Source organism: Diadema setosum, chromosome 16 (genome assembly GCF_964275005.1).
Source record: "Diadema setosum chromosome 16, eeDiaSeto1, whole genome shotgun sequence".
Lineage (NCBI taxonomy): Eukaryota > Metazoa > Echinodermata > Echinoidea > Diadematoida > Diadematidae > Diadema > Diadema setosum.
The window spans coordinates 26,464,270-26,490,515 of NC_092700.1; the positions used below are offsets into that span (position 1 = coordinate 26,464,270).

The 26,246-nt window shown below is 41.2% G+C and overlaps 3 protein-coding genes across 3 annotated transcripts; all 3 read right to left on the bottom strand.

Moving 5' to 3' along the window:
- Positions 1–4,235: 4,235 nt before the first annotated feature.
- LOC140239757 (uncharacterized) lies at positions 4,236–7,070 on the bottom strand. Its single transcript, XM_072319578.1, has 3 exons — positions 7,064–7,070; positions 4,500–5,117; positions 4,236–4,333 (listed from the first exon to the last, which is right to left on the bottom strand). Exons 1-3 carry the CDS (start codon positions 7,068–7,070, stop codon positions 4,236–4,238), a joined length of 723 nt encoding a protein of 240 aa, XP_072175679.1.
- Positions 7,071–9,259: 2,189 nt separating this feature from the next.
- LOC140240133 (myogenesis-regulating glycosidase-like) lies at positions 9,260–13,593 on the bottom strand. Its single transcript, XM_072319943.1, has 2 exons — positions 13,357–13,593; positions 9,260–11,032 (listed from the first exon to the last, which is right to left on the bottom strand). Exons 1-2 carry the CDS (start codon positions 13,591–13,593, stop codon positions 9,260–9,262), a joined length of 2,010 nt encoding a protein of 669 aa, XP_072176044.1.
- Positions 13,594–22,579: 8,986 nt separating this feature from the next.
- Positions 22,580–26,014, bottom strand: LOC140240142 (myogenesis-regulating glycosidase-like). The gene is made up of 2 exons (XM_072319949.1): positions 25,775–26,014; positions 22,580–24,352 (listed from the first exon to the last, which is right to left on the bottom strand). Exons 1-2 carry the CDS (start codon positions 26,012–26,014, stop codon positions 22,580–22,582), a joined length of 2,013 nt encoding a protein of 670 aa, XP_072176050.1.
- Positions 26,015–26,246: the final 232 nt, after the last annotated feature.

Below are 26,246 nucleotides of genomic sequence, written 5' to 3' on the forward strand. Positions count from 1 at the left end.
CTACTGAATAAATAGGAGTTTGACGTAGTTTATTTGTAATGGCGACATTCTGCTTGTCTTGAGTTCTCCTTTGAAGCGAAAGCATCGTGTGAGAGATCTGGTCAAATTTCCGTTTGAGATGGGAAACATATTCGTCATAAGTCTGGGTCAGACCAGACATTGGGTTGAAGGTCAAGTTAGTCATGGTTGGGGGGGTCTCGTCCAAATACAAGTTGGTAAGGGCAGTGGTCACCTAGATGAGGGGAAGAGAATGAGTTGTAGGCATAGCAAGTAGTGGCAATAAACCGAACCCAATCTGTTCCAAATTGGTTCAAGTTCACCTTGAGGAAGTCAGAGAGTGTTCGAATGTGGCGTTCAACTTGTAAGCTGCCGTGGTTTGCAACACTAATCACTTTCCTATCAATGTTCAGGGCGGTACACAGTGTAGTCAGTAGTTTGCCTGTGAGAGCGGCTGCTGCGTCAGTCACAAGGCAGGAAGGGGGTCCGAAAATGCAGATAACCTTTTGTATCAATGCCTCACAAATTGTTTCGGCATCGAGAGTGCGAAGTGGGGCACAAATAACAAAGCGGGTTATCTCGTCACAAATGACCATCAAATGTCTAAAACCAGTTGCCGAGGTAGGCATGGTCTTAAAGTCAAGGCTTATTCTGTCAAAGGGTCGATAGGAGCCAGGTACGCGAGTGTGAAATGGGCGTAACTTGTCTGGTTTGCCACGGAACTGTTGGCATCTCAGGCAAGCTTTGACATAGTTTTGTACCCTGTCAAACATCTGTGGCATATAGTAATTACGTCGTATTGTCAAGTAAGTGCGCATTGTTCCTTGGTGGTTGCTAAGTAGGTTGTCATGGTATTGTGAAATGATAACATCAGTCAGTGATTCTGGTACAGCAAGTTGTAGTTTAAAGTCGTCAGTCTTGTCAAAGAAAAGGCGGAATAATACACCATCACATAGGATGTATTGCTCAGCTTTCAGCTGAATTGTTTTCGCTGCCTTTTGTCACTAGGTAATATGTCATGGGCTAGAAAGTCATAGATCGGTTTGAAAAATGGAGATGTCTCTTGTTCTGTCTTAAGTCTTCGTATGTCAATGGGCAGGTTGTAGTCACGGATGATTTTTCTCTTTATCAAGTCTAGTACTTTGTCTATGTCATGTTGTTTGGGTATATGTGGAGCAACAATCTGCTCAACATTTGAGATCAGTGGCTTAGGGGCTGTAAACAAGTCTGGGGGCACATCCCTGTATGTTTGTGTGCACGGTGACTCATTTTGTTTGTCCACCAGTCTAGGTTCTCTTTGCTTCGGAGCTTTAGGTGTTGGTTTCTGTGTGTTGGGTCTGTTATGGTCATGTGGGGCAAAGTGTGTCGTAGTTGGGGGCAGGTCAGGGGGTGTGTCTAATGCTGATCTCTGATTGGCCGGTTCATGCGAATGTGGGGTATTGTTATTGGGTGCAGGTGTGATGACTGGTTCAGGGGGTGGGGCGGTGTCAGTATCAATATTGTTGTGGTTGTTAGTTTTGGGTCTGTCAGGATAAAGATTGGGAACAGAAATACCCATCTTTTTAGCAAAGGCGCGTGTCACTGGACGCTCGGCAGGTTGTATTGGATTAAGATGATCTAGGTCATGATTATCAACTAAACTAAATGAAATGGGCACTACATGATCTATTTCGGCATGTTTGTCGCTTGGTATGCGAGACAGAAAATCTGCTAAGACAAGTTCGGTACCCTTCTTGTATGCAATCTTAAAGGAGTACTCTGATAATTTCAAGATCAGTTTCTGAAGGCGGGTGGTGGATGGTTCATCTTTGGACTTTAATATCTGAACAATTGAGCTGTGATCAACAAATGCATTGAATTCACAGCCACGCAACAAGTGTTTGAAAGCAGTTATGTTTATCAAAAGGCCAAACAATTCTAGTTCTGTTACACTATACCTCTGGCAAGCGTCAGGGAGAACTTTAGAGTAATAGCCTATAACTCTTTCATGTCCGTTGATGATTTGAGTCAAGTAAGATCCAGTTGCAGTCCGTGATGTGTCACTGTAAAGTGTGAATCGTCCGGTATTCGTAGGCATGTGTAGTATAGGGGGTTTGGTCATGAGGTCTTTGATTTTGTTAAAGGCGCGTTCATGTTCGTCAGTCCATTTGAATTTCTTACTCTTTCTGGTAAGCTGGTGTAGTGGCTTCAAAATAGACTGTATGTTGGGGAAGAATCCTGCAACATAATTGACAGCACCAATTAACCGTCTAACTTGTCTGGGTGTCTTGGGTCGAGTCATGTTGTGTATAGAGGCGCATCTATTGTTCAGTGGTCGAAAACAAGCCTCACCGTCCGAGTTAATAGTTATCCTATGTCCCATGTAGTCTACGTCATTGGTGAAGAGTTTACATTTCTTAGGAGAAATTTTAAGTCCATTGTCAGAGAGGGCCTGTAATACTTTGGTCAGGTGGAGTTTGTGGGATGTCTTGTCAGGGCTAAATAGGATTATGTCATCATGGTGAGCAATGCAGAAATTGCGGGAGTTGGGAATGGTGCCTAGAATGTTGTCGATTTTTGCTTGGAATAGTCCGGGTGAAATGTTAAGTCCTTGGGCAAGTCGTTTATAGTAATAGTGCTTTCCTCCATGATAGGAGGCAATGCCGGTATATTGTTGTGCTTGTTTAGAGAGGGGAATGCAGTGAAAGGCAGATTTGAGGTCGATGACACTCATTACTTTAGTCTTAGCATGTCCGATGCGTTTAAGGGTTTCAGTCAGTAGGGGAAAGGGATGGTTGATACGTCTAATTCTAGAGTTCAGGTAACGAAAGTCGGTCACTACTCGTTTTTCAGTCTTGTCTTTCTTGGCAATGAGTAACACAGGCGAGGTGTATGCCTGATGTCCAACCTCAAGTATACCAAGTTTAACGAGTTTGGTCAGTTCCTTTTCGATTTGTCGTTTGTCAGGTTCAGTAGCAAAGTATGGTCGAATGAAAAATGGTTCGTCATTGGTCAAGTGTATGTCTACTTCAAAGTTTGGGCAACTAGATAGCTCACCATAGAGGGAGAATGCGGGTCTGTTGTCTTTAAGGATCTGTATCAACTCATTCTTTTCAGAGGGAGAAAGCACACTATCCTTTAAGTCAATATGGGCTCTAATAATTTGGTCTTCAGTCATGTTAGCAATGGGGTCATTGGGATCAAGATGGGGGTATTTGTCAAGGTTTGCTTGTCTAGTCTGATTGTCAAGGTTACTGTCTGCGGTGTCAAGCTGAGTGGAGTAAAGTGCATGTGTGTTGTCAGTCAAGGTCATAGTTATGTTATCTACTGGGAGGGGCTCAGTCACACGTACGGGGTTAGTAGTGTCGAGAAAGGCAATCGCCCTACCCTTAGAGAAATGTAGAGGTCTGTCAGTAGTATTAGTCACAATGATTTGAGTCGCACCTTTTGTTAGTTTTACCACCATTGTTGATGGGCAGTGCCTACTGAGGTAGTCATTGGAAGTCAGTATGACGTCAGAGTTACGTAAGTGGGCAGGTGTATGTCCCTGTAGTGTCATGAGTCTGGACCCGAATGGTTCGATTTTCACCTTTGATGTAGGGGAAAATGGTATCCTACGCCGTTTGATTTTGAACCTATGGTCCCTGAAAGTCAAAGTCCCGTCTACGTCCGAAAGTGTGTTATTGCCTAATATCAAATCAACACCAACAAGGTTTTCAACGACTAAAGCAGAAATTTCGAATTTGTAACCTTGAATTGTGACTCTGAATTTAATCGCGGTTTGCGCTTCAAGGAACTGCCCGTTCCCTAGTTTAAATCGAGTAGGAGTCACGCTCTGCCTCTTAAGGTTGGAAAGGTGTGGAGTTGATTTAACATAGCGGTCAGAAATCAATGTCTTGGAAGCACCACTGTCAAAAAGAATGAAAATGTGCTTACCACTGTCAATTCGTCCCTTAACAAAGTTATTACTAGTCAGTTGCAGGTCTACGTCCTCTGTCCCTAAGTATGTCGATTTGAGTTTTTGTCCGTCCCTAGGCCTGGGGTGTTCATTTTGGGAGGTGGAATAGAGAGCGCTTCTATTTTCCTCCCTTAATGAAAACCCTGGGGATGTGTGTCGAAGTACTGTCCTGTGTATTGTAGATGATGTTGTTGTTGTTGTTGTTGTTGCCGATGATGATGTCGGTTATAGTCATTGTATTGTTGTCTGTGGGGTGGGGGTGGTCCGTAATATTGGGGTCGTCTGTCGCGTTCAATGTCTCTCAACCTATGCCGACAATCCCTCCAAAAATGGCCAGGAATGTGACAATAGTCACACTTGCCGGCGAATCGAGGTCGAGACCGTTGGTCGCGTCCTCGGCTTTGTGACCGATAACGATCACGAGAAGGAGAGCGCCGTCCAGGATGTCTGTCTCTACTATCATGTCGTCTGTCTCTACTTAAACTACGTCTGTAGTCAGAATGATGTCGGTCCCTACTTAGACTACGTTCATGTCTGCTGTGGTCATCCCTATGTCGAGTCCTACTAGCGCTGCGGCTGGTACTGCGGTCAGAGTCATTGTGTTGGGAATGTCGATTTCGTCTTCGTCCTCGGGAGTCTTTCTGTTCAGTTTTAAATCTAAGGGAGGAAATTTCCTCACTTAGGAGGTCGACATCGTCTTGGGTTGCGAATGTCACCTCTTTTGTCGGGGTAGTGTCAGTCCTAAGATCTATGAAAAGCTGCGCTTTCGCGGCTATCTCGTCAGGGGTGGTCGTTGATGTCGGCGATGCCATAAGAATTGCGGCGCGACAGTCGGGGGTCAGTGCAGCAAGTAAACGGTCCTTTATTTGCTTCTCCCCATAGTCTATGTAGGAGGCAGTCTGTCTGAGTCGTTGGAGAAAAGTTTCGACACTCTCTCCATCAGTCATAGTCATGGTGTTAAAGTCAGTAACCCTAGCAAAAGTCGATTTGGCGGGGCTAAATCGCCTAGTGAAAGCTGTCTTTAGGTCGTCATAAGTAGTGAAAGTCAATTTGTCTATCCAGAGTCTGGCCTGTCCCTCTAACGTCCGCTTGAAAATCTTAAGTATAGTCGTCAAGTTGCCAGCTTTGTCCGAGTCAATGTCATGGGCGTCTAAATAGTCAATGTCATGGGCGTCTAAATAGTCTAAGATATAGGTTAAAAGAAAACAAATTGAATTGTGCAGACTTATGCACTATACCAATACATGTATTTACACAACGTTGTGCAGACTTATGCACAATAAACAAAGCAATAATGTGATTTTGCCTATCAAACAACGGCAATTCTGTAACACATAATAAAGTAAAAATAATTCGCTGGTCCTTATTCTGTGCAGATAGATAAAACATTCGATCTAAATGACAACCTTGAGTGCTTGCATCTAATGCACTATCCATGCATTTGTCTTCATAGTAAATTCTTTGGGAAGATAATAGGAACGCTCAAGGAATGAAAGTCAAATCTATGATCCAGGCAAAATGTCATTCAATTTTGAAAGACTATCATAGAATATCATGGCTTACAAACCTTTCCTACTAAAGCATAATGCAAATTTCCCAATTAAGAAAATTAACTTATAAAATGAACGAAGGATCAAGCACTTTCAAGCTTGTGCCATAATTCTAACTGTACAATCTCAACTTGCAAATAAATGTATGTTCACTTAATGAAACAATTATGATCGTTGATGACAAGTACTTTCAAACTTGTATATATTCATGTCACATGTATATTACTAGAAACAATCAAATAGAGTCAAATGTCATTCATCCATCCATGCTGAACTATACTTGATCAAATCTTTCACGAAAAGAGTATGCTGAAATAACTTCAAATTTAATGGAACATGCTACTACTGAATATCTCCTCAATATGGTGGAAGGTCAACAGGTATACTCAAGGTATTAATAGCGTCTATGTTATGAGGGGCCCATGTATTTCATATTGAAGAATCAACATAGAATAAATTCACTATCAATCCTATCCTGTTAAGTAAGGGTTTACTTCCATACTCTCCCATACTAATGTCGAATTGACGAACGACTGAACAAGTACTTTCAAACTTGTTAATATCATAAACGAGTGCGCATTCAAGCTCGTTACACATCAAATTGATGCCATATATGATTAATATCGTTCAAAACTGAGCATGCTGTCTTGCAAAAGATTATCATAGTCAACATTCAATGGATAAGATGACTATCCTAAAATAGCCTATGTTTCACACTAAAAGGAAGTTACATAACTAAAAAGAACATAACATAACATAACATAACATAACATAATATAACAATGTGATTTTTTTTTTTGATAGTTCGCCTGGAACTCTATATGCTACTAGAAAAAAAAAAAGGATACATGAGACTATTTACATGTTATACAATAATCACGAGAATTGGTCAATCTTCTATTATTGTTTTCTCTAATTAGGTCTGTATAGTAAGCACTCTTGTACTATCCTATGTCCAACCTCTAAGTTAAGTCATGTTAATATTGCCCGAGGAGGCAGTCATGAACTGGTCAACTTGTCTTTTGCCATGAAACGTGATAAAATAAATGGTGGGGCTGCATGGGATGTGCAGCTTTCATTTTTTTCTATGTTAGTGCGAGATCTTGTCGACTTCATTTTTGTTTTGTTTGAGCTGTCCAGCTACAGTATCATGTTATTTATGGTCAAGAGTGTTAGGGGTGAACAGTTCGAAGTAGTTCTTCTCTGGGCAATGGTCCTCGGGGGCACATTGCATTTAATTCTGTCTGTCGTCAAGTCTGGGTTCAGAGGAAACCTAATTGGGTCTGTTAGTTTTATGGTAGGACACATTTTATGTCATTGTTACATGGTAGAAATGAAAGGATATTAGTTGTGCATGTTGTTGAACAATGCTGGTAGTGATAGGAACAGAATGAAAAACTCTTGATTGTTGAAAAAGAGAATAAAATTATACCATTGACTTTATCTCCAGTGAGTGCAGCATCCAATGGTATAGCCTATCTTAAAAGTTAGCGCAGACTGCCAATAATCTAGGCAAACTTACTCCATTCTCATGCTCGCTCTCATTCAAATTGGAACAATGAAAGTGTGTTTCACTTACTGGTCATGATGAAGGGTTTCACAAATTAATGTTGATACTTTAAGACGCCAAGGATTTGTTGAAACAAGGTAACATTCACGCAAAAAACAAAAGAATAACTGCATGTGTACAAATTGAAGCGTCATTGTCCAAAAATGCATTTCAGGGATGAATCATTAATTACAAATGTCTTTGTCGTCCACAAAATTTATGTGGGTCGCGCTGGTCGTCGTCCGTTGTTGGGGTTGAGTTGAGTCTGTATCATGTTTAGGCAATGCTGGTTATGGCCGGCGGTGTCCATGTCGTACAGTTGTCATTGCGGGCTACATCGTGGGGCGTCATCTGGCGGGTCTTGCTGTCGTCACCGGTGCCGGTGGGATGATCAGTCTGTCGATCCTGTTATGGTAGTTCGTCGTCGGGGTCGTCGGTATCAGTCATCTTGGATTCGGTCAGGCCGGAGGAGAACACATCGGTCAAGCAGTCAAAATACGTTATCATCCGATGTACCAGTATATGTAGAAGTCCATGGTCATGCTGTGCTGTCCGTTGTTGTCCGTTTTTCACTTAAGGACAATGGTGGCAGATGATGTGATAAATGCCATTATATATCAGATGTGGTAATTATAAGCTCTCAGTTCTGCTGCACAGACTTTCACAGCAAGGAGATAAGTTCTGGTTTCAGGAAGCTGAAACTTTCGTTGTCCATAGCAACAGATGTCAGTCTTTTTTTCTTATTTTCGGAGCACCGGGTTCTCAGACGGTAGTGTCGAAAGTCATGAACAATTGTTAACAGTTGATGTTCTGTCACAACTGCTGTGTTGAATAAGTATTGTTCAAATCAAGCCGGGTTCTCCACCATGTAATGTAACGGGTGGTGTTACATTTGGAATGTTATTACGAAGCAGAAATGAAGGAGCTCAGGTACAGTTTAGGTACATTTCATCGATGCAAAGTGTTTATTCACAATCGTTCAGAAATATCATGATGAAGTTCAATGACAAGTTAAATGACGAGTATGTACATCAGAGTAAAATATAGAAGTATCAAGATGCAGGAGAGAGAGAGAGCAATATCAAGTCGAGGTTGACTCTCTGATGTCGAAATCATTATCTCTCTTGGGGGCTTGGAAAGAACACCAAACTTGGAAATGTTCAATGGGTGATGGGTGAGAATTTTGGTAAGACAACCAATCAAAAAGGGATAACTAAAAAGAGTGACCAAAGGGGTTGTCCTAAGGGGTGATGTTTGACCAATTAAAGGAGGGGGATTCTTTTGTGGAGGAGGAAGTATTATAAGATAAGGGGCAGACAAAGAGTCTGGTGGTTCACAAGGTGTGTGTATATAATCTTTGGGTAATTAAACCAGGGACAAAGAAGGGTTGTTACGAGGGTGATTAAATGACTCCTTGATGTAAACATCAAACAAGGGTAATTAAGGACTGGAAATTAATAGTAAATAATCTTGGTGTTATATTCTGAGGTGAGTATACAAAAGCAAGGGAATTTAAGTTGAGTTGTTAATGAACAGGAAGTTATCCCCAAAATATCCTAAATATACATTACAGTAATTCCACAATATCAAAAAAGTATAAATGCAGCGAATGTTTGATGAACCATAGACGAAGTAGCAAGGACGAATGTAGTAGAGAGGAGATGCTTAAATTCTATGAAATGAGAAAATATAAAAAAAATACTTTGTTGCTTATTTAATATTTCATTGAATATTTTAAAATATCAATTGGTAAACATGACATAATCAATATATTATATATTCATGTACACATATCTTTCAGCAATATTAGTAAACAAAATTTCAAATAGTAGGTTATAAATGCTGTTGAAAAAGTGTGTACATCATATGACGAAATAATTACTAATTAACGACCAGGCAAGCAAGCAAAAAAAAAAAAAAAAAAAAAAAACCATTTCCCCCCCCTATTTTTTTTGCACGGGACAGAAATGAGTGTCTCCTTGCCGTACGGAACAGAAAAATCCACTCATGTTGTACCCACGAAAACGCATTCTTGATTAATCATTATTGTTTTCTCATATAATATGAATTCGTCACAAGTTTCATCACCAGTGGGGCATTGGTTAATCGCACAATAATCAAAATTGAATTATTCTCACATGTTATTGTAAACTGTTTCAAATACTAATGATGAGCCATGAAGAACTGGTGCGGCTTTCTACGAAAGAGTGACTCTGACCGCTTGGATTAGGTCGAGTCTCTAACTCTTGTGTAATACAGGGCTTCCGAGAGAGGTACTTCCACTTTCCGCAGCCAATCTCCGCCATCGTGCTCCGTCCCGTGAAGTTTGTCTCGCCATCTTCCCGCCGGGAGATAAACATCTCGAGAGCGAGCGTCCTTCTCTACGATCGGCGCGACGAGGAGATCGTCGCCGACCAGGAACTCGTCGTCGCTGAGAAGAGCGTACCGTTCAGTCGGTGCAATCCACCATAGAGGGCGTATCATGGGCTTCCCTTCGGTAAGCGTCTCCTCCTCCGCCAGTTGCAAGAGTTTCTGCGTGATGTTGTTCTCGTGGAACTCCGTCCAGTGTCGCGAGATGTTGACGACCTCGGTGTCATTGACGTACTGCCAGGGAGAGATTGAATACTGCATGGCCGGCATGAAGGCGGTGATCTGGAGCCATCGGATGAAGAGCTCCTTGTCGGGAAGGTATGTATTCCGGAACCCACCTTCGTAGACGTTGCCTCCGATCATATCCGCAAGGACGTACGGGTAGCCAAGCACGCTAAAAGTCAGAGCCGATGTGATGAGTGTCTTCAGACCGTTGTTCCAGCCCCAGATTGAGTCCTTGTCCATCATCCTTACGAAGATTGGTTGACGCTGGGTCTCGAAACCGACTCGGACTTCTACCTGGGTGCCGAGTCGCGCGGCGAGATTCACCCATCCCGTAGTGTACTCGCACGGATTAACGATTGCATGTTGAGTCTTGTAGCTGCTCAGGTAGTTGGTCTCCCCGGCGTCGAACTTGAAGGAATCAATGCCGTACGTGGCGCGGACGTCTTCCAGCCTCTGGACGAACCAATCAACCGCATCAGGGTTTGTCACGTCTAGCATGCCAGCCTGCGTTCCAGCCCACCAGCTAATTAGAGCTGTCTCACCGTTTTCTTCCTTCACCCAGTATCCAAGATTGTCTCCTTCTGCAAACGCCTTCGTACCACGTTTATTGGCGAAGGGTGTAACCCAGAGGGTTACCCTGAAGCCTTTGTCATGGAGTTCTTCCACCATCGCTGTCGCGTTAGGGAACTTGCTCTCATTAAATTCATAATCTCCGTAGTTTGGCCAGTTGTATCCGTCATCGATTTCTATCTGACTGTTGCTGAATCCATTGGCGAGGATCTCGTCTGCAAAATTGAGAACTATAGATTGGTTAACGGTCGTCTTGTATCGCGCCCATGTCGACCAAATCGGTGACTCCATCATGCGGACATCGGGTATACCTTCTGGTTTCCTGACATAGCGAGCCGTCATGTAATCATGGACTACCCGAATGTTTTCTGCAGAGCATATTGTGTAATCCAACGAGACACTGCTGCTGGCTTGCTTTGGGTAGTATGTTGCCGTGTAATCTGCTTTGAAACATATCAGTCCATCATTATCATAATTGACGCTCGCGTGCAGAGGGGTACCGTGAGAGACGCGTATACCTACGCCCTTTGAAGACAACCAATACCGTTCGAGTACCGATCCGTAATCATTGTAACGTGCATACATGTCCCCGGACACGTACATCGTCATCGGCTCGTTCCATTCATTGATTGGCCAGTGCTGGAAGAAGCGCGTGGCGCTACCAAACCACTGCTCGTCCCCGATCTCGTAGCAATCCTGGAGGACGGTGTCGCTACCCTCTTCCTGCACAGCTTGCCACACGAAGCGATGACAGGTCACTCCAGTTTCTTCAAATTCTTCTTGAGCTATCTCTAGTCTCGCTCCGGAACCCCACTGGAGGCACTGTACGCCATTCTGGGTTGAAAAGAAATCATAGGCTGCGTTTATCAACTTTCCCCAGTTTAAACGACTTTCGAAAGCCCTTTCGATAGCCCTTTCGATAGCTCTTTCCATAGCCCTTTCGAAAGCCCTTTCCATAGCCCTTTCGAAAGCCCTGTCCACTCCCTGTACCATCAATGTGCCGCTTGTTTTCGTCGGCTGCGTTTATCAACTTTCGATAGCCCTTTCCATAGCCCTTTCCATAGCCCTTTCGAGAGCTCTTCCAAAGCCCTGACTGCCTGTACTATTAATGTGCCGCTTGTTTTCTAAGAAGGGACGGCGAAAAGCAATTACCATCATAAAGACATATCTTCCTTTGAGAGTGAGGAGTCATGATACAATGCCACATGAATCAATTGTCTTCCTATCTGTGAGGCAGCTCCAGTTTAGCACATACTTCAAATATTTCTGAGTAGCGGCATGAGACATGGGATCAAAGGGAATGAGACTGTTGTTACTTTATTTCTCAAACCTTGTTGGTGAGAGAAACATCTCCTTGTTCCTAGCATATGCGTGCATTACACACAGCTGTATGTATACACCTGTGTACACGTATACTCGTGTGCACTTTACGTGGCGCGCGTCTTTTCAGAAATTGGAAACGCATGGTTGCGCAACCGCAGTATAGGGCGACCTAAAGGGCTTTCAAAACAGCTTTGCGTTTATCAACTTCGAAAGGCTTTTACAAACAGGTTTCTGATAACCTGTTTAGGAAACCTGTTTGGATCGTCACAAATTTCGGGCTTTCGAAAAGGCTTTCCTAAAGGGCTTTCAAAACAGCTTTGCGTTTATCAACTCGTGAAAATTCCTTGAAAGCTGTTTGGATAACCTGTTTCTGCCGAGAAAGGAGAGTTGATAAACGCACCCTTTCGTAAAAGGCTTTCCTAAAGGGCTATCAAAACAGCTTTGCGTTTATCAACTCGTAAAAATTCCTTGAAAGCTGTTTGGATAACCTGTTTCTGCCGAGAAAAGGAGTTGATAAACGCACCCATAGAGTAATGGATAGTAATGTTTTTAGGCTTACTCTTGTATGGAATACACAATTCGCCATACTAGTAAACGAATTTACTGCAGTTTTCCATTTTACTCTGTCAATTCCTCTCAACTAATCTAATTTCTAAATTTAGGACAGACTGACATTCATTTTTGCTTTAGGTCTACAAAACTGTTGAATGCAAACATCGTCATTTTGATTTAAACGTGGTGTTAAATGTAAATATGCAGCCTTGTTTGTAACACTGCATGTATACCCTGCTCAATTTGTGTTTGTTTTTGAGAGAGATTGCAAATCTTCATTTCAAGTGATATAATAGGGACTTTTCGATTTGCACGTTGAGCCAGGCGTCACCCTGTTATGACGTAGTTTTTACGTACTGCGCATGCGCGAGTGTCGACCCTCGGCTCATCGCACAAATTTCGAACGCGTTAACCCCGGTTATCACCGTCCACCCAAATCGGTTGCGCCGCGCTCAACCCACCTTGCTATGACGTCACACTCCTCTCGGGCATCGTACGAAAGAGCACGATGACTCTCGGGAAATCCGTGCTCAGTTCACCTGTTTTCCTTTTTCTTTCGGGAAAATATTTATATTCTAATTACATGAAAGCTTATGATCTTGATACGTCACAGCAGCAACGCTGACATACAAACTACAGCCTCTGGTACCTACTTTATTTGCCCGTTTTCACTGTTTCGCACTTTGCAACTGCCCACCGTAGTCCCACACATGCATTTACACGTAATGCTGTACGCAAACAGATCTTGGTGCTTTTGGCCTAGCTAGTGCAGCAGTGCATTTGTCTGGTAGTCTTACCATGCATCATGTTTTAAAATCCACATAATTCCTCCCAGGATACGCATCTAGTCAAAGACAAAATAAATGTTACAAGTACAGAAACGAGTCACAAAGTCCGCATATATGCACGCAAGGCACAGGTTGCCTCCTGCACACGCCACGAGACGTGACGCCGGCGCCCGAAATCGAAATGTGTTATAGCAGCGGGTCAACGTACAGACGTGACGCCTTGACGTACGGTTGCGCTCGGCGGCACGTCCTTCTCGTTCACCCAATCGAAAACTCCCTAATGAATTTCGAAGGTTACATGTTCAAACCTCTTTGTAGCAGGAAGCAGCATAACTGGCAGTTGTTAAACACATAATCACCTTATTGCCTTCAACACCGGAATGTCCATTCGATTTTAGTAGACGATTAAATTGTCTACTAAACGATCACCACATTATAAAGTGATCTAAACACATGAGTATAAAGCCATGCTGATTTTCGAAGTTCTAGACCCACCTCACGAGTAGATGAACATTCCTCGGCCGTGCCATCCAGGAAGACTCCTGCTCGTCCCATTAGAACAACCTCGTCTCCATGTCGAATTTCGATGCTACCTTCACTACCGACGGGCAAGACGAGTGGCTCCGCCATTGATGGGTTTGAGAGATACACTCCGCAGATGACCCCGGCAATGATACCTGCCGTTCCGATGGTCACTCCTGTGATAAGCATCACGGTTCTGCCGGACGGCATGATGACCTTTTGACGCAGGAAGATATAAAAAAGAAAACCGAACTGCAAAATAGTTTTCCTCTCACTTATACTTAATCTAATTTCCCTATATAAGTCTGGGTGTCAAAGTCAGATTTTTGGGTCTAACCTTGTTTTGCTGTCCGTCCAATGTTTTTGAGGGGTTTTACCCTATTTTGAAGGTGCTAAATCCGATTTTGGCTACTGCAACTCTTGCACGCATCCTTAAGGGTTTTGAGGTATGTTTTATTACAGATGGCTACCAGCATTTGAAGAACGTGCTTCCAAAAGGCGCTAAATCCATCATTTTCAATGGATTTAGCGCCTTTTGGAAGCAAGCTCTTCATTTATGGCTCCCAAAATCTGAAACTCCTATATATTTTTCGATTAAAAAAAGATGTAAAGACGAAAGTGAAATCTATTTCGAGGGTCCTGAATCTCAATCTGGATGATGCAACTCTTGCATCCTTGAGGATTTGAGACATTCAAGACGGCTGCCAAAAAATCGAAATTCCCACCTATTTCCTTATTGTGAAAAAGTGAAAAGATTTGGTAGTCTTTATACCCTATATATTTGAAAGATGCTTAATCCCAATCTGGTTGATGCAAGTCTTGCACCCTTGGAGGGCTTTGAAGTATTCAAATGGCTGCCAAAACGGAAAATCTGATAGAAATATTTCCTTACCAGATGATAAAAACGTGAAAAAAGATGTATTTGGTCCATTGCTGTATCATCCAGAGTCGGATTCAGCACCCTAAAAGTAGGTCAAAACCAGACTTTTATATGAATTTCACCATTTTATCAGTGTTTATGAGGAAATACATAGGAATTCCAATATTTAGCGGCCATCTTGAATGTCTCAAAATCCTCAAGTATGTAAAAGTTGCGTCATCCATCCACAATCGGATTCCGCACCCTCGAAACATGGATCTACTACACATGGACATTAATTACTTTCATTCATTACTCACACATTAATTAATTCATGCACCTGTATCTGTCAAAAGCGTCACAGAAACATATATGCTTTCCTGCTTTGATCTCTAATCAAAGCCGACAGTCAGCCTGGATAAAAACAAAACGGCTCTTAACCCCCTCCCCCTAAAAGCTACATGCGCAGAGGATAGTGACGGTCTGAAAATAAAATTTTCCATTTTCGCACATTGTTTCAGAGTAAACATGGCCAGTAACCGTAGATGACATGTATGGCTTGCCACTCAGCAACATTACATGCGTGTCCAACTACAATGTCCACGTCAGTTTATTACCAGTTCTGAGACGGAAAAATCGACATGTTTTCAGATGTGCTAGCTGTTCTCCACTATTGGTGTTTCTTAAAGGCAGTACCGTCTGAAAAGGCACCTCGGCCAAGAGACCGAAATGAAGGAAACCGTTCTTTTGTCAGTGACGATGCACGACATTACGCAATCGTCAATGTCTAAACATCTGAATGTACTCATGAAGATGCACATAATCAGGTGGTGGCGGTGATGATGGGATCAAAGAAATACCTTCTTACTTAGTCCATGTGTGTGGTAGGTACATGCTCGAAATAGGTAAAACCCCCAACGCACATTGAGCCGACGGCAAAACAAGGATTAGACGCTGACACAAAGACTATTCTGATAGTGTGCTTGAAAGAAATCAACAATCTGTTTCAAGGGTTTTGTGAATAATGTTATGTTAATGCAGGCATAGATAAGATATTCCTTTCCAATTATTGTTTATTACAAAATGGGCTTTAGAATCTCTGCAATCTGATTGGACAATCATCATGCATTGATTTTGACTGATCCACACTGGGCCCGGTAAAATCCGAACGCATGGCTCAAGCCTTGTAATGTACAATGTTGTAGGTGTACCGCACGCATGAGGGAAACAAGTTGAATTTCTTGTCTATCTTGTGAGCCCATTTTATAAAACTGTACGCATGATGCACAGGCCTTTTTCATGGACCAGCGAGAACCGGATGCTCTCGTTTAACTTTGGAAACTGTTTAAAACCCACTCGCGGCGCTCGTGGATTTGAACAGTATACCTTCTCAGACGCATCCAATTTTTACCGATCCACCCTGTCCTGTGCATTATTTTTATACTACTCTCATAATCAAGGAGCTTCCAACAAAAGCTTCTTAATCATAATGCCACTGCAAACTATTATCTTTGCTGTCAACATCAGTAACCTTCTTATAAAGTTGTGTTGCCACTACACCTTTGTTCGAATCGCCTTGACTGACAAGGCTATAGTATCGTATATACCACGTTTGTCTTTGAACATGGAGATAATGGAACTATCGCAATGCGTTTATCTATTTGGGAGGAAGACATTGATTAGGAAAAACAATATTCCATGTTACGGTTCATGTTTGCATTTCAATATTCTCGACCTTTGATGTACTACGTGCATAGTACACATGTGATTTATGGCGGTAAAATTCTGCTGTTAATAGATGTAATAACATACAATGATGAAGATTTAAAAAAAATGTATGACGCCTCTTAAAAAATGTTTCGAAGCCCCGTGGAGTTCGATATTGTATAAAGAAAGACACTGAATCAACATTCATAGTTAGTATGAGAAAAAAACACACATTATTATAAGACAATTACAAGTTCAAATAATTCATGAATTAGGTTGAGCCCCAAATGTTGGTATATAGGGAAATTGTTCCAGAGAAGGTGGGGGGGGGGGGGGGGGGCACAAGCGGAAAGTCAAATTAAGATAAGAGTATATATCAGTAACTTGAAACGTATCTTAAGAAGACTATTCACACATAATATCAATTCATAGGTCTAAACGGGCTCTTGCACAGACGCGTTGTGCGCATATGGATTAATGGCAGAAGGACAATGGCGATCCGTTGTTGTTCTTTCTTTATCCCATTAAGTCCAAAAAAGAACAACACCTTTCTATTTTTAAAAAATCATTGCTAATATTTCATAACGTAGATTAAAATATATTCTCTTAAATCTGAGACCAATGATAATCGTATAAAACTCTGCATTTCAGTTGCTGGTTAAGATAATCCTCGTATTCAGCACGTAAACTGCATGTTCAGTGGCAACGCATTTCAGACGCTTGAATTTGTCTCAAATCGGAAAGTTGTGTCCTTTGGCGTTTGATCTTTTTCAGGTTTAACGAGTTTATCAGTTTCATAGATATATTTCGAGTATGCACAGTAACACTGAGGTCTAGCAAGGAGGGGATAGTTATACAGTAAAAAAAAAAAGAAAAAAGAAAAAAATTTCCTCAGGACTTCATGGATTATATTTAAAAAAAAGGTGTTGTATAGAGCGTGAGACATAATATGGAGAAGTTTACACGAGTTTAAGAGCATAATGAGAAGAGTAAAAAAATGCTGATAATGGTATAAGCTATAAATCTTGACAAAATCCTGAACCATATCAATATATCAATAGTCACATACGTACAACAAGGGGAGCGCAAGAGCGCAAGAGCTTTAGATCCAAGAAGTGCACGCAAAGCAGTGCAGAAGAAACATGGCGTTAGCATCACTTCAACCAAATTACCTCTTCCAAGTCTTTACCCTTTCAGCACAAAATGTTCCAGGCACCAATGTATCACAGAGTGATTTTCTCACCCCTTTTAGTCCCTGCTTGTCTTGAAAGTCGGTGGTTGGAAATTCGCAAAGTATGTGTAGTCGTACACCAATTGGTAATAGCCTTTATCTGGCGAAATGCTGTGAGAAATGTAATGCATTGTGGGAAACACAAATAAAGGGGATCATTATGTGCAAATGTAAATAAGAAATTGATAAAGTTTTACTTGAACATTTCCGGATCGTCTTCGAATATCGCATTTCTTACAATAGGGGCGTAGCTCGTTAAGTTCCACCTCACTGGCCTGAAAGAGTTACAAGGAACTTTGAGCGATCCAGTGGCGGATCCAGGAGAGGGTTCACCGGGCACGTGCCCCCTTTTTCTTTCGTTAAACCAAAAGAAATTAAAGAAAAAAAATGATGGGGGGGGGGGTGCGTGCGCGCCCCTTTAATTTTTTAAAAGCCCCCACCCCCCCCCCTTTACGGAATTCCTGGATCCGCCCCTACGATCTGTATCTGATAAAATTTGAAACAGAAATAAAGGTCACGCCAGTGCAGTGGGCCTACTATATTACCAGTGAAAAAAAAAGAAAAAAAATGCACTCCTGTACACCTGTAGTACCATTCCATCAACAAAAACATTCACATAAACACACACTCATTCACACATAATCATACACACACTCACACTAGCAAACATACATACATACACACGTACACACACACACACACTCACACTAGCAAACATACATACTACACACGTACACACACACACATTCACACATATTATACATACGTACACGCACTGACACGTTGACGCGTAATATGCTACTTTTATTTATTACAACGCCGCATTTTGTCATTAAATGAATTTGATTTCATTTTGGGATTACAAACCTTATCCAACTTTTGGATTAACGAACCTTTATTCATTTTCGGATTAACGACCTTTCAGACCCTGCAAATATTTTAATCAGGTAATAAAACAAGGTAAAAAATACAGTATTTCATTTTTTTTTTCTTTCGCTAATTATATCATCGTTACTGTGCAAATACACGTGGCATTATCGTTGATAACTCTCACAACTCCATTCATATGGGGTTTATCAAACTTGTCATTGCTGATGAGCGCAGTCCACTCCCATAATTATAGATTTATTGTAAAGCGAAGACGCATCCGTGGAATAAAATGTGACAGATATACTACGATTTGTCTATATCCATTTTCACTGATTATTTATTTCTCACCTTCCTTGACGGAAAATTTCGCAAATATTCCATCAGAAGTGTGCATCAGATTGTCAAATTTAAATCCTAAAATTGCAAAAGCTCTCGCGTGGGAGAGGGTATCCAATCCCACATTTCCGCTTGATCGCTGCGCTTTGATATTAGACTTTTACATTATTTTATCACTAAATCTTGGAAAGAAAATCTCGGAAAAATTATCGAATTTAGTTTGTTAAGGACTCTTTCTTGCAACTTGAATGTATAACCAACGTGTCATCTTACTTGTTGGATTGAAAGTTTTCCCATATTCCATCAAAAGTGCGTACCACATCGCCTGTAATTTCAATTCTACTGAATGCAAAAGCTCCCTCTTACGGGAGGGTTGATCCCCCTCTCATGTCTCACAACCACTTCTTGCTTGTTCCCACAAGTATTAAACCTATTCTTGATCACACGTATTGTCATGAACTCGACTAACGTCTCTTGGAACTCTTCACATTCATTGCCTGGAAGTGGTCAACCTGAAAGAGGTGGTTGATATCTTAAGCAATATACGAATATAAAAAGGATAATGCTGAACTTGGTATCTCTGGATAGGTGATAGGCTACACAAGTCAGTATATTTATGCAAAAAGAATATCAGAGACTTTTTTCCATGGCTGATACATACATCAAACCAAATTACTAGGTAAAAAGGGAGAGAGAGAGAGAAAAAAAATTATTACATTTGAAATTATATCCCTCGGGGTATAACAGTCTGCGGACTTTTCCCATGGGAAAGGCAAACTTTAAATAGAAAGGACCATTATTCCCCTCCCCCCCCCCATAACCCTAGTTATGGGCCTTTGAATGTATTGAACAAACCATTCCTCATCCTTGTCATCGTACTCTCGACCTCCTCCGCGCCCCCTTCCACTTTCTTCCCCAAGTTTTTCTCCTCATACATCTGCTTCGCCCCTTCTGCAAATTCTTCTTTTTCTTCGTTGTACTCCTCCTCCTCCTCCTCCTCCCCTCCTCCTCCTCCTCCTCATCTTCTTATTCTTATTCTTCTCCTCCTCTTTTCCTCTTCTTTCTTCTCATATTTTCCTTCTGTGTATACTCTTCTTTCAGTCGGTGCCTCTACATACCAGACCCCGTATAACCGTATACAGGTTAATGGACACAACAGTATACAGATCTTGCCCGTTATTTAGTATTCCATTTTAATACATTTTAATAGATAACTCGCAATTTCGACAAGATTGTTATTCCTATAGGACCATTCAAACAGAACGCAACAATCTTAAATATAATCACATCACTTAATTTCACTATGTATGCCTATGCTATGAGATTATCCCGTGCAATTTTCGAGCTATTACATGCAACGTTGAATTTTGTATTGACAAGCCATTTTGACTTTGAAACTGTGTTAGAGAAACTAAAAAACGAAACATACACACAAAGACTAAGTCAACTTATTACTGCAAATATGACTTCAACAGTGCGATAATGAAATTAAACAAAAAACGCCAAACAAGTTATGATACTGATGGGCCAACTCTTTTCCTGGCTGGTGTTGAGACCAGCACAAATAAATTTCAAATCAGCCAAAGTAAACAAGAGTAATGCATTGGTGCTTGCAGAAATTTGTCACGTAGATGGTCATTTAGCCTTCCTCACAGACTGCGTTCTGCTATTCTCGTATTTTTTTCTTTCTGCCTCTCTAATGTAAATACCATCTAAAATCAGCCTCGGCGAAGACTAGTACATAGATTGCCGCAAAAATAAAGTGATATATCAGAGAAGATTGCTTCCATCGCATGGCAAATTAGTGTCTTATTTCATTTTGACAGGTTGGATTGACATCGAAATGTAGGCAATTCACGTAAGTTGACAAGAAAAAGTCTGAAAGTAGTAGTAGCAGGGGCCCGTTTCGTAAAACTTGTCATTAGTGACAAGTTGTTATAGATGTGACAAGCTACTGAAATCCTTCCATCTGATTGGCTGAGAGCAAATTTGTCATAGAAATGTGGCAGTTGTCACTGATAACAAGTTTTATGAAACGGGCCCGTGGTCTACTTGCTGGGAGGAAACCAACCAGTATGTCTATACGAACATCCTTGCGTGCAAAAACGGAAGGTGCTGACAGCCTGGTTGACTTTATTTCGACTTTTTGACGTCACCGTTTCTTTCCGTGACCATTGGTTTTGGTATTACTATTCCTAACAGTCGTTGTTATGGATAGGGCCTGGAATTTCCATGAAAATAGGTAGAAACAATTATAGTACTCGCGAAGCATTACGGGCGAGCTTAATACCTTCAATCATCCTGTTTTCCAGTGCGTTACTCGGACCTAACAGGCCAATCATGGATTATATGGTCGTAGTTACCAACATTTGGCTTCCTTGGATGCGACGTACTTGCTTAGACTTTGGAGGAATCTAAACTTGTCATGAATTCAAAGCTTGGCGCCGCTTTAAATGACAGTTGGTGTTATTTAAGTTGCACAGAGCTGCCGATCCAGCAAACGATTACTGAGCACTCTGCTATTTCACAGCTGCGATGACCAGCCAACGCTGGTTTGTCAGTCAGTGTAGGCCCTACATAAAAGTGTATTCAAACTGGTCCTACTCACATTTCGTTGTCAATAGATAGTTAAAACGCCCGAGACTTGAGAGGGAACACTCGATTTCCATTTCCCCGCCGTTTGAACGATAAACTCAATCAGATGAAATTTGTCCCACGTCTTCTTCCTAAGTAAATGTCACCTGTTCGAAGTGCTCCTTTACCCCTTTGCGAACCATGCACAACTTTTCGTTTCGATATAGTCTCATTAACTTAAGCTAAGTATGGCGCACAGAAGGGAGATAATTTCACAGTGATAGAGTAGAATGCAGCGAGTATATGAACCTGGATGATAAGTATAGAAAAGGACGAATGAAGTACAGAGGACGGGATTGAATTCTATGATTTGAGAAAATGTGTTAAAAAGTATTCAATGATACATTGAATAAACAGTATATATATGAATGTATATAATATATATATATATATATATATATATATATATATGAGTATATGAATATAAAAAAGACCCAAGTCCATGTAAGACCATTTCGACTAAACTAAAAAAAACTTCATATTTTTTTTTATTTGTCCAATAATATTCTATTTAACTGTGATGGGAAGGCAACATTGTATATACAAATTAGAACATATATTATTATGACAATTAACATTTACATAAATTGTGGAGAGGCCATTTTGTGTGGTGGACTTGGGTCGTTCTTTGATTTATATGGACTTGGGTCGTTCTTTGATTCATGTACTTGATATTCTGCTATAGAGATGAGAGAAGGATGAGAGAGGGCACTATATATGAATGTAAGAATGACCCAAGTCCTTCATTCTTACATTAATATAAGATTTAACTCATTCATTTCAGGCACTTCCGGGGGTAATTAGGATTTATCATTTATACACAAGATGAGTCCATGCATAAGCTACAATTTCCCATGTCAAACTGAATTTGGCCAAAAATTGGACTTGGGTCGTTCTTATATTCAGGTCCTCATATATATATATATATGAAGAGTTTGTTTGCAAAAACCGATAAGTCCATATTTGTCAAATGGAGATATTTGCGATTAAAGGTCAAGAAAAATACAGAGAATAATAAGAAAATTTTTGCTTCTTTTGACCATAACTTAAAAAATATACCTATATAGGTATTGAGCAATATATCATTTAAAAGGTATTATTTTGTACTTTATGACAGAGATCGTACTTCAAAATCTTCAAAAATGGACTTATCGGTTTTTGCAAACAAACCCTTCATATATATATATATATATATATATATATATTATATACATTCATATATATACTGTTTATTCAATGTATCACTGAATACTTGAAAGAATGCGCTTTCTAAACATAAGATGATCTTTTTATTTTTGAAATGGTCAGTGAACGTGATTTCCGAAACGCTGTGAAAAGGTGTTGTCACAAGAACTAATTAACGACCGGAAAAACAAGCTGAAAAACAACTTACTTACACCAGGCTAATTATAGTTTCCCGAGGTATATAAGGACCCCAAATGAACCACTAGAATGTTGTATCCACAAGGATGCAATCATGATTAGTTGTATGTCCATTCAAATAAAACATACGTCACGACCAGCTCCTTCCTGCACAAGGGTGACTCTGATCTCTTCGATTAAGTGGAGTCTGTAACTTTTGTATAATACAGAGCTTCAGAAAGAGGTACTTCCACTTCCCGCAGCCAATTCCCGCCATCGTGCTCCGTTCCGTGAAGTTCATCTCGCCAACTTCCCGCCGGGAGATAAACATCTCGAGAGAGGGCGCCCTCCTCTACGATTGGCGCGACAAGGAGATCGTCGCCGACCAGGAACTCGTCGTCGCTGAGAAGAGCGTCCTGTTCAGTCGGTGCAATCCACCATAGAGGGCGTATCATGGGCTTCCCTTCGGTAAGCGTCTCCTCCTCCGCCAGTTGCAAGAGTTTCGGCGTGATGACGTTCTCATGGAACTCCGTCCAGTGTCGCGAGATGTTGACGACCTCGGTGTCATTGACATACTGCCAGGGAGAGATTGAGTACTGCATGGCCGGCATGAAGGCGGTGATCTGGAGCCATCGGATGAAGAGCTCCTTGTCGGGAAGGTATGTATTCCGGAACCCACCTTCGTAGACGTTGCCGCCGATCATATCCGCAAGGACGTACGGGTAGCCCAGCACGCTGAAAGTCAGGGCCGATGTGATGAGTGTCTTCAGACCGTTGTCCCAGCCCCAGATTGAGTCCTTGTCCATCATCCTTACGAAGATTGGTTGATGCTGGGTCTCGAAGCCGACTCGGACTTCTACCTGGGTGCCGAGTCGTGCAGCGAGATTCACCCATCCCGTAGTATACTCGCACGGATTGACGATTGCCTGTTGAGTTTTGTAGCTGCCCAGATAATTTGTCTCCCCGGCGTCGAACTTGAAGGAGTCGATGCCGTACGTGGTGCGGACGTATTCCAGTCTCTGCACGAACCAATCAACAGCATCAGGGTTTGTCACGTCTAGCATACCAGCCTGCGTTCCAGCCCACCAGCTGATTAGAGCCGTCTCATCGTTTTCATCCTTCACCCAGTATCCAAGGTCGTCTCCTTCTCCAAACGCTGTCGAACCGATTTTATTGGCGAAAGGCGTAATCCAGAGGGTTACCCTAAAGCCTTTCTCATGGAGTTCTTTCACCATCGCTGTCGCGTTGGGGAACTTGCTCTCATTAAATTCATAATCTCCGTAGTTTGGCCAGTTGTATCCGTCGTCGATTTCAATCTGACTGTTGCTGAAACCATTGGCAAGGATCTCGTCCGCAAAACTGAGAACTATATCTTGGCTAACGGTCGTCTTGTATCGCGCCCATGTAGACCAAATCGGTGACCTCATCATTCGGACATCGGGTAAACCCTCTGGTTTTCTGACATAACGAGCCGTCATGTAATCATGGACTACCCGAATGTTTTCTGCAGAGCAGATTGTGTAATCCAACGAGACACTGTTGTCGGCTGGCTTTGGATAGTATGTTGCCGTGTAATCTGCTTTGAAACATATCAGTCCATCATTATCATAATTGACGCTCGCGTGCAGAGGGGTACTGTGAGAAACCGTTATGGCCACACCATATGAAGACAGCCAATACCGTTCGAGTACCGATCCATAGTCGTTGTAATTTGCGTACATGTCTCCGGACACGTACATCGTCATCGACTCGTTCCACTCATTGATTGGCCAGTGCTGGAAGAAGCGCGTGGCGCTACCAAACCACTGCTCGTCCCCGATCTCGTAACAATCTTGGAGGACGCCCTCACTACCCTCCTCCTGCAAGGCCTGCCACACGAAGCGATGGCAAGTTACTCCGTTTTCTTCAAATTCTTCTTGAGCTATCTCTAGTCGCGCCCCGGAACCCCACTGGAGGCACTGTATGCTATTCTGGGTTGAAAAGAGAGCATTTGTAAATATCAATGTTTCAGGCGTCCTTGTGAAGGCACACGCAATTTGCCAAAAACAAATCTTTCCCAGTACCTCCCTCTTATTATATCATGCTGCGTCTCGACAAACTTACTTTCTAAACTAAGAACAGACTGGCTTTCATTTTCATCTTTAATTCTATCGGATAGTTTGATAGAAACGTCTTCGTTACGCCAGTTGTGAAACTGCAGCCTTGTTTGTAATGCTCCATTTACCCAGCTCATTTTTCTATGCTATGTGATATTGTAAACTTTGTTTTACGTAACGTAATAACGGCTGACGATATTGAAAAGGCTACATGTGTATGTATATATATGAAGAGTTTGTTTGCAAAAACCGATAAGTCCATATTTGCCAAATGGAGATATTTGCGATTGAAGGTCAAGAAAAATAAAGAGAATAATAAGAAAATTGTTGCTTCTTTTGACCATAGCTTCAAAAATATACCTTTATATGCAGTGACCAATATATCATTTAAAAGGTATTAATTTGTACTTTATGACAGAGATCGTACTTCAAAATCTTCAAAAATGGACTTATCGGTTTTTGCAAACAAACCCTTCATATATATATATATATATATATATATATATACAGACGATGAAGACAAACAAATTGACATAATGCATTAGAATCCAACTTCATTTATTTGTAAACCAAATTTTCGACCCTTGCACGGATCTTCCTCTTGGTAACAGTGATATTTGTATTTGAAGCTCAGCACAGAAAAATAATAATAATGCATTATGTCAACTTGTTTGTCTTCATCGTCTTCATGCTCTTATTCCAACACGCGGATAATAATACCAATATATATATATATATATATATATATATATATGTGTGTGTGTGTGTATATATATATATATATATATATATATATATATGAAGAGTTTGTTCGCAAAAACCGATAAGTCCATATTTGCCAAATGGAGATATTTGCGATTAAAGGTCAAGAAAAATAAAGAGAATAATAAGAACATTTTTGCTTCTTTTGACCATAACTTCAAAAATGTACCTTTATATGCAGTGACCAATATATCATTTAAAATGTATTGTTTTGTACTTTAAGACAGAGACCGTACTTCAAAATCTTCAAAAATGGACTTATCGGTTTTTGCGAACAAACTCGTCATATATATATATATATATATATATATATATATATATATATTATGTGTGTGTATTGTAGCTACAAGCAGCATAACTTGCAGTGTTTAAACACATTATATACATGTATACATCACTGTGCCATGGAGCTACCCATGACTGCTTTAGTCAACGGAATGCCCATCCAAAGATTAAATTGTTTACTTATTATCAGCACATTAAAGTGATCTGAACACGTATGAAAAGTGTCCTTATCGATATTTCTCGACCCACCTCGCTGGTAGTGGAACATTCCTCGGCCGTGCCATCCAAGAAGACTCCAGCTCGTCCCATTAGAACAACCTCGTCTCCGTGTCGAATTTTGATGCCACCTTCACTGCTGACGGGCAGGACGGGTGGCTCCGCCTCGGACGGGTTTGAGATATACACACCACAGAGGACCGCAACTGTGATCGTTACCGCTACGCCGATGGTCACTCCGGTAATCGCTATCACTGTTCTACTGGACGGCATGATGACCTTTTGAAAAAAAAGAGGAAAAATTATGAAAAATACAATTGCAAATCAATGTTTTTTTTTGTCTCAAAGTGTGCCTCTCACTTCTAAAGTCTTATTTTTGTATTCTGTTTGTTTGATTGAAAGACATCAACGAGGTTTTGGTGAATGATGTTGTGTAAATGAAAGTATGTGGGATAACATTTTATTTTCATAGCAATTGTTATTTACTATTATAATGTCAACAATT

Bases quoted from the DNA above. Each gene is read 5' to 3' on its own strand.
- LOC140239757 (XM_072319578.1), bottom strand. The intron at 4,334-4,499 runs GTAGGACTCGAC...TCGGTCACAAAG, and splicing joins CAGTACCAGCCGCAGCGCTA to CCGAGGACGCGACCAACGGT.
- LOC140240133 (XM_072319943.1), bottom strand. From the start codon at position 13,593: ATGCCGTCCGGCAGAACCGTGATGCTTATCACAGGAGTGACCATCGGA. The intron at 11,033-13,356 runs GTGGGTCTAGAA...TTTTCAACCCAG, and splicing joins AATGTTCATCTACTCGTGAG to AATGGCGTACAGTGCCTCCA.
- LOC140240142 (XM_072319949.1), bottom strand. From the start codon at position 26,014: ATGCCGTCCAGTAGAACAGTGATAGCGATTACCGGAGTGACCATCGGC. The intron at 24,353-25,774 runs GTGGGTCGAGAA...TTTTCAACCCAG, and splicing joins AATGTTCCACTACCAGCGAG to AATAGCATACAGTGCCTCCA.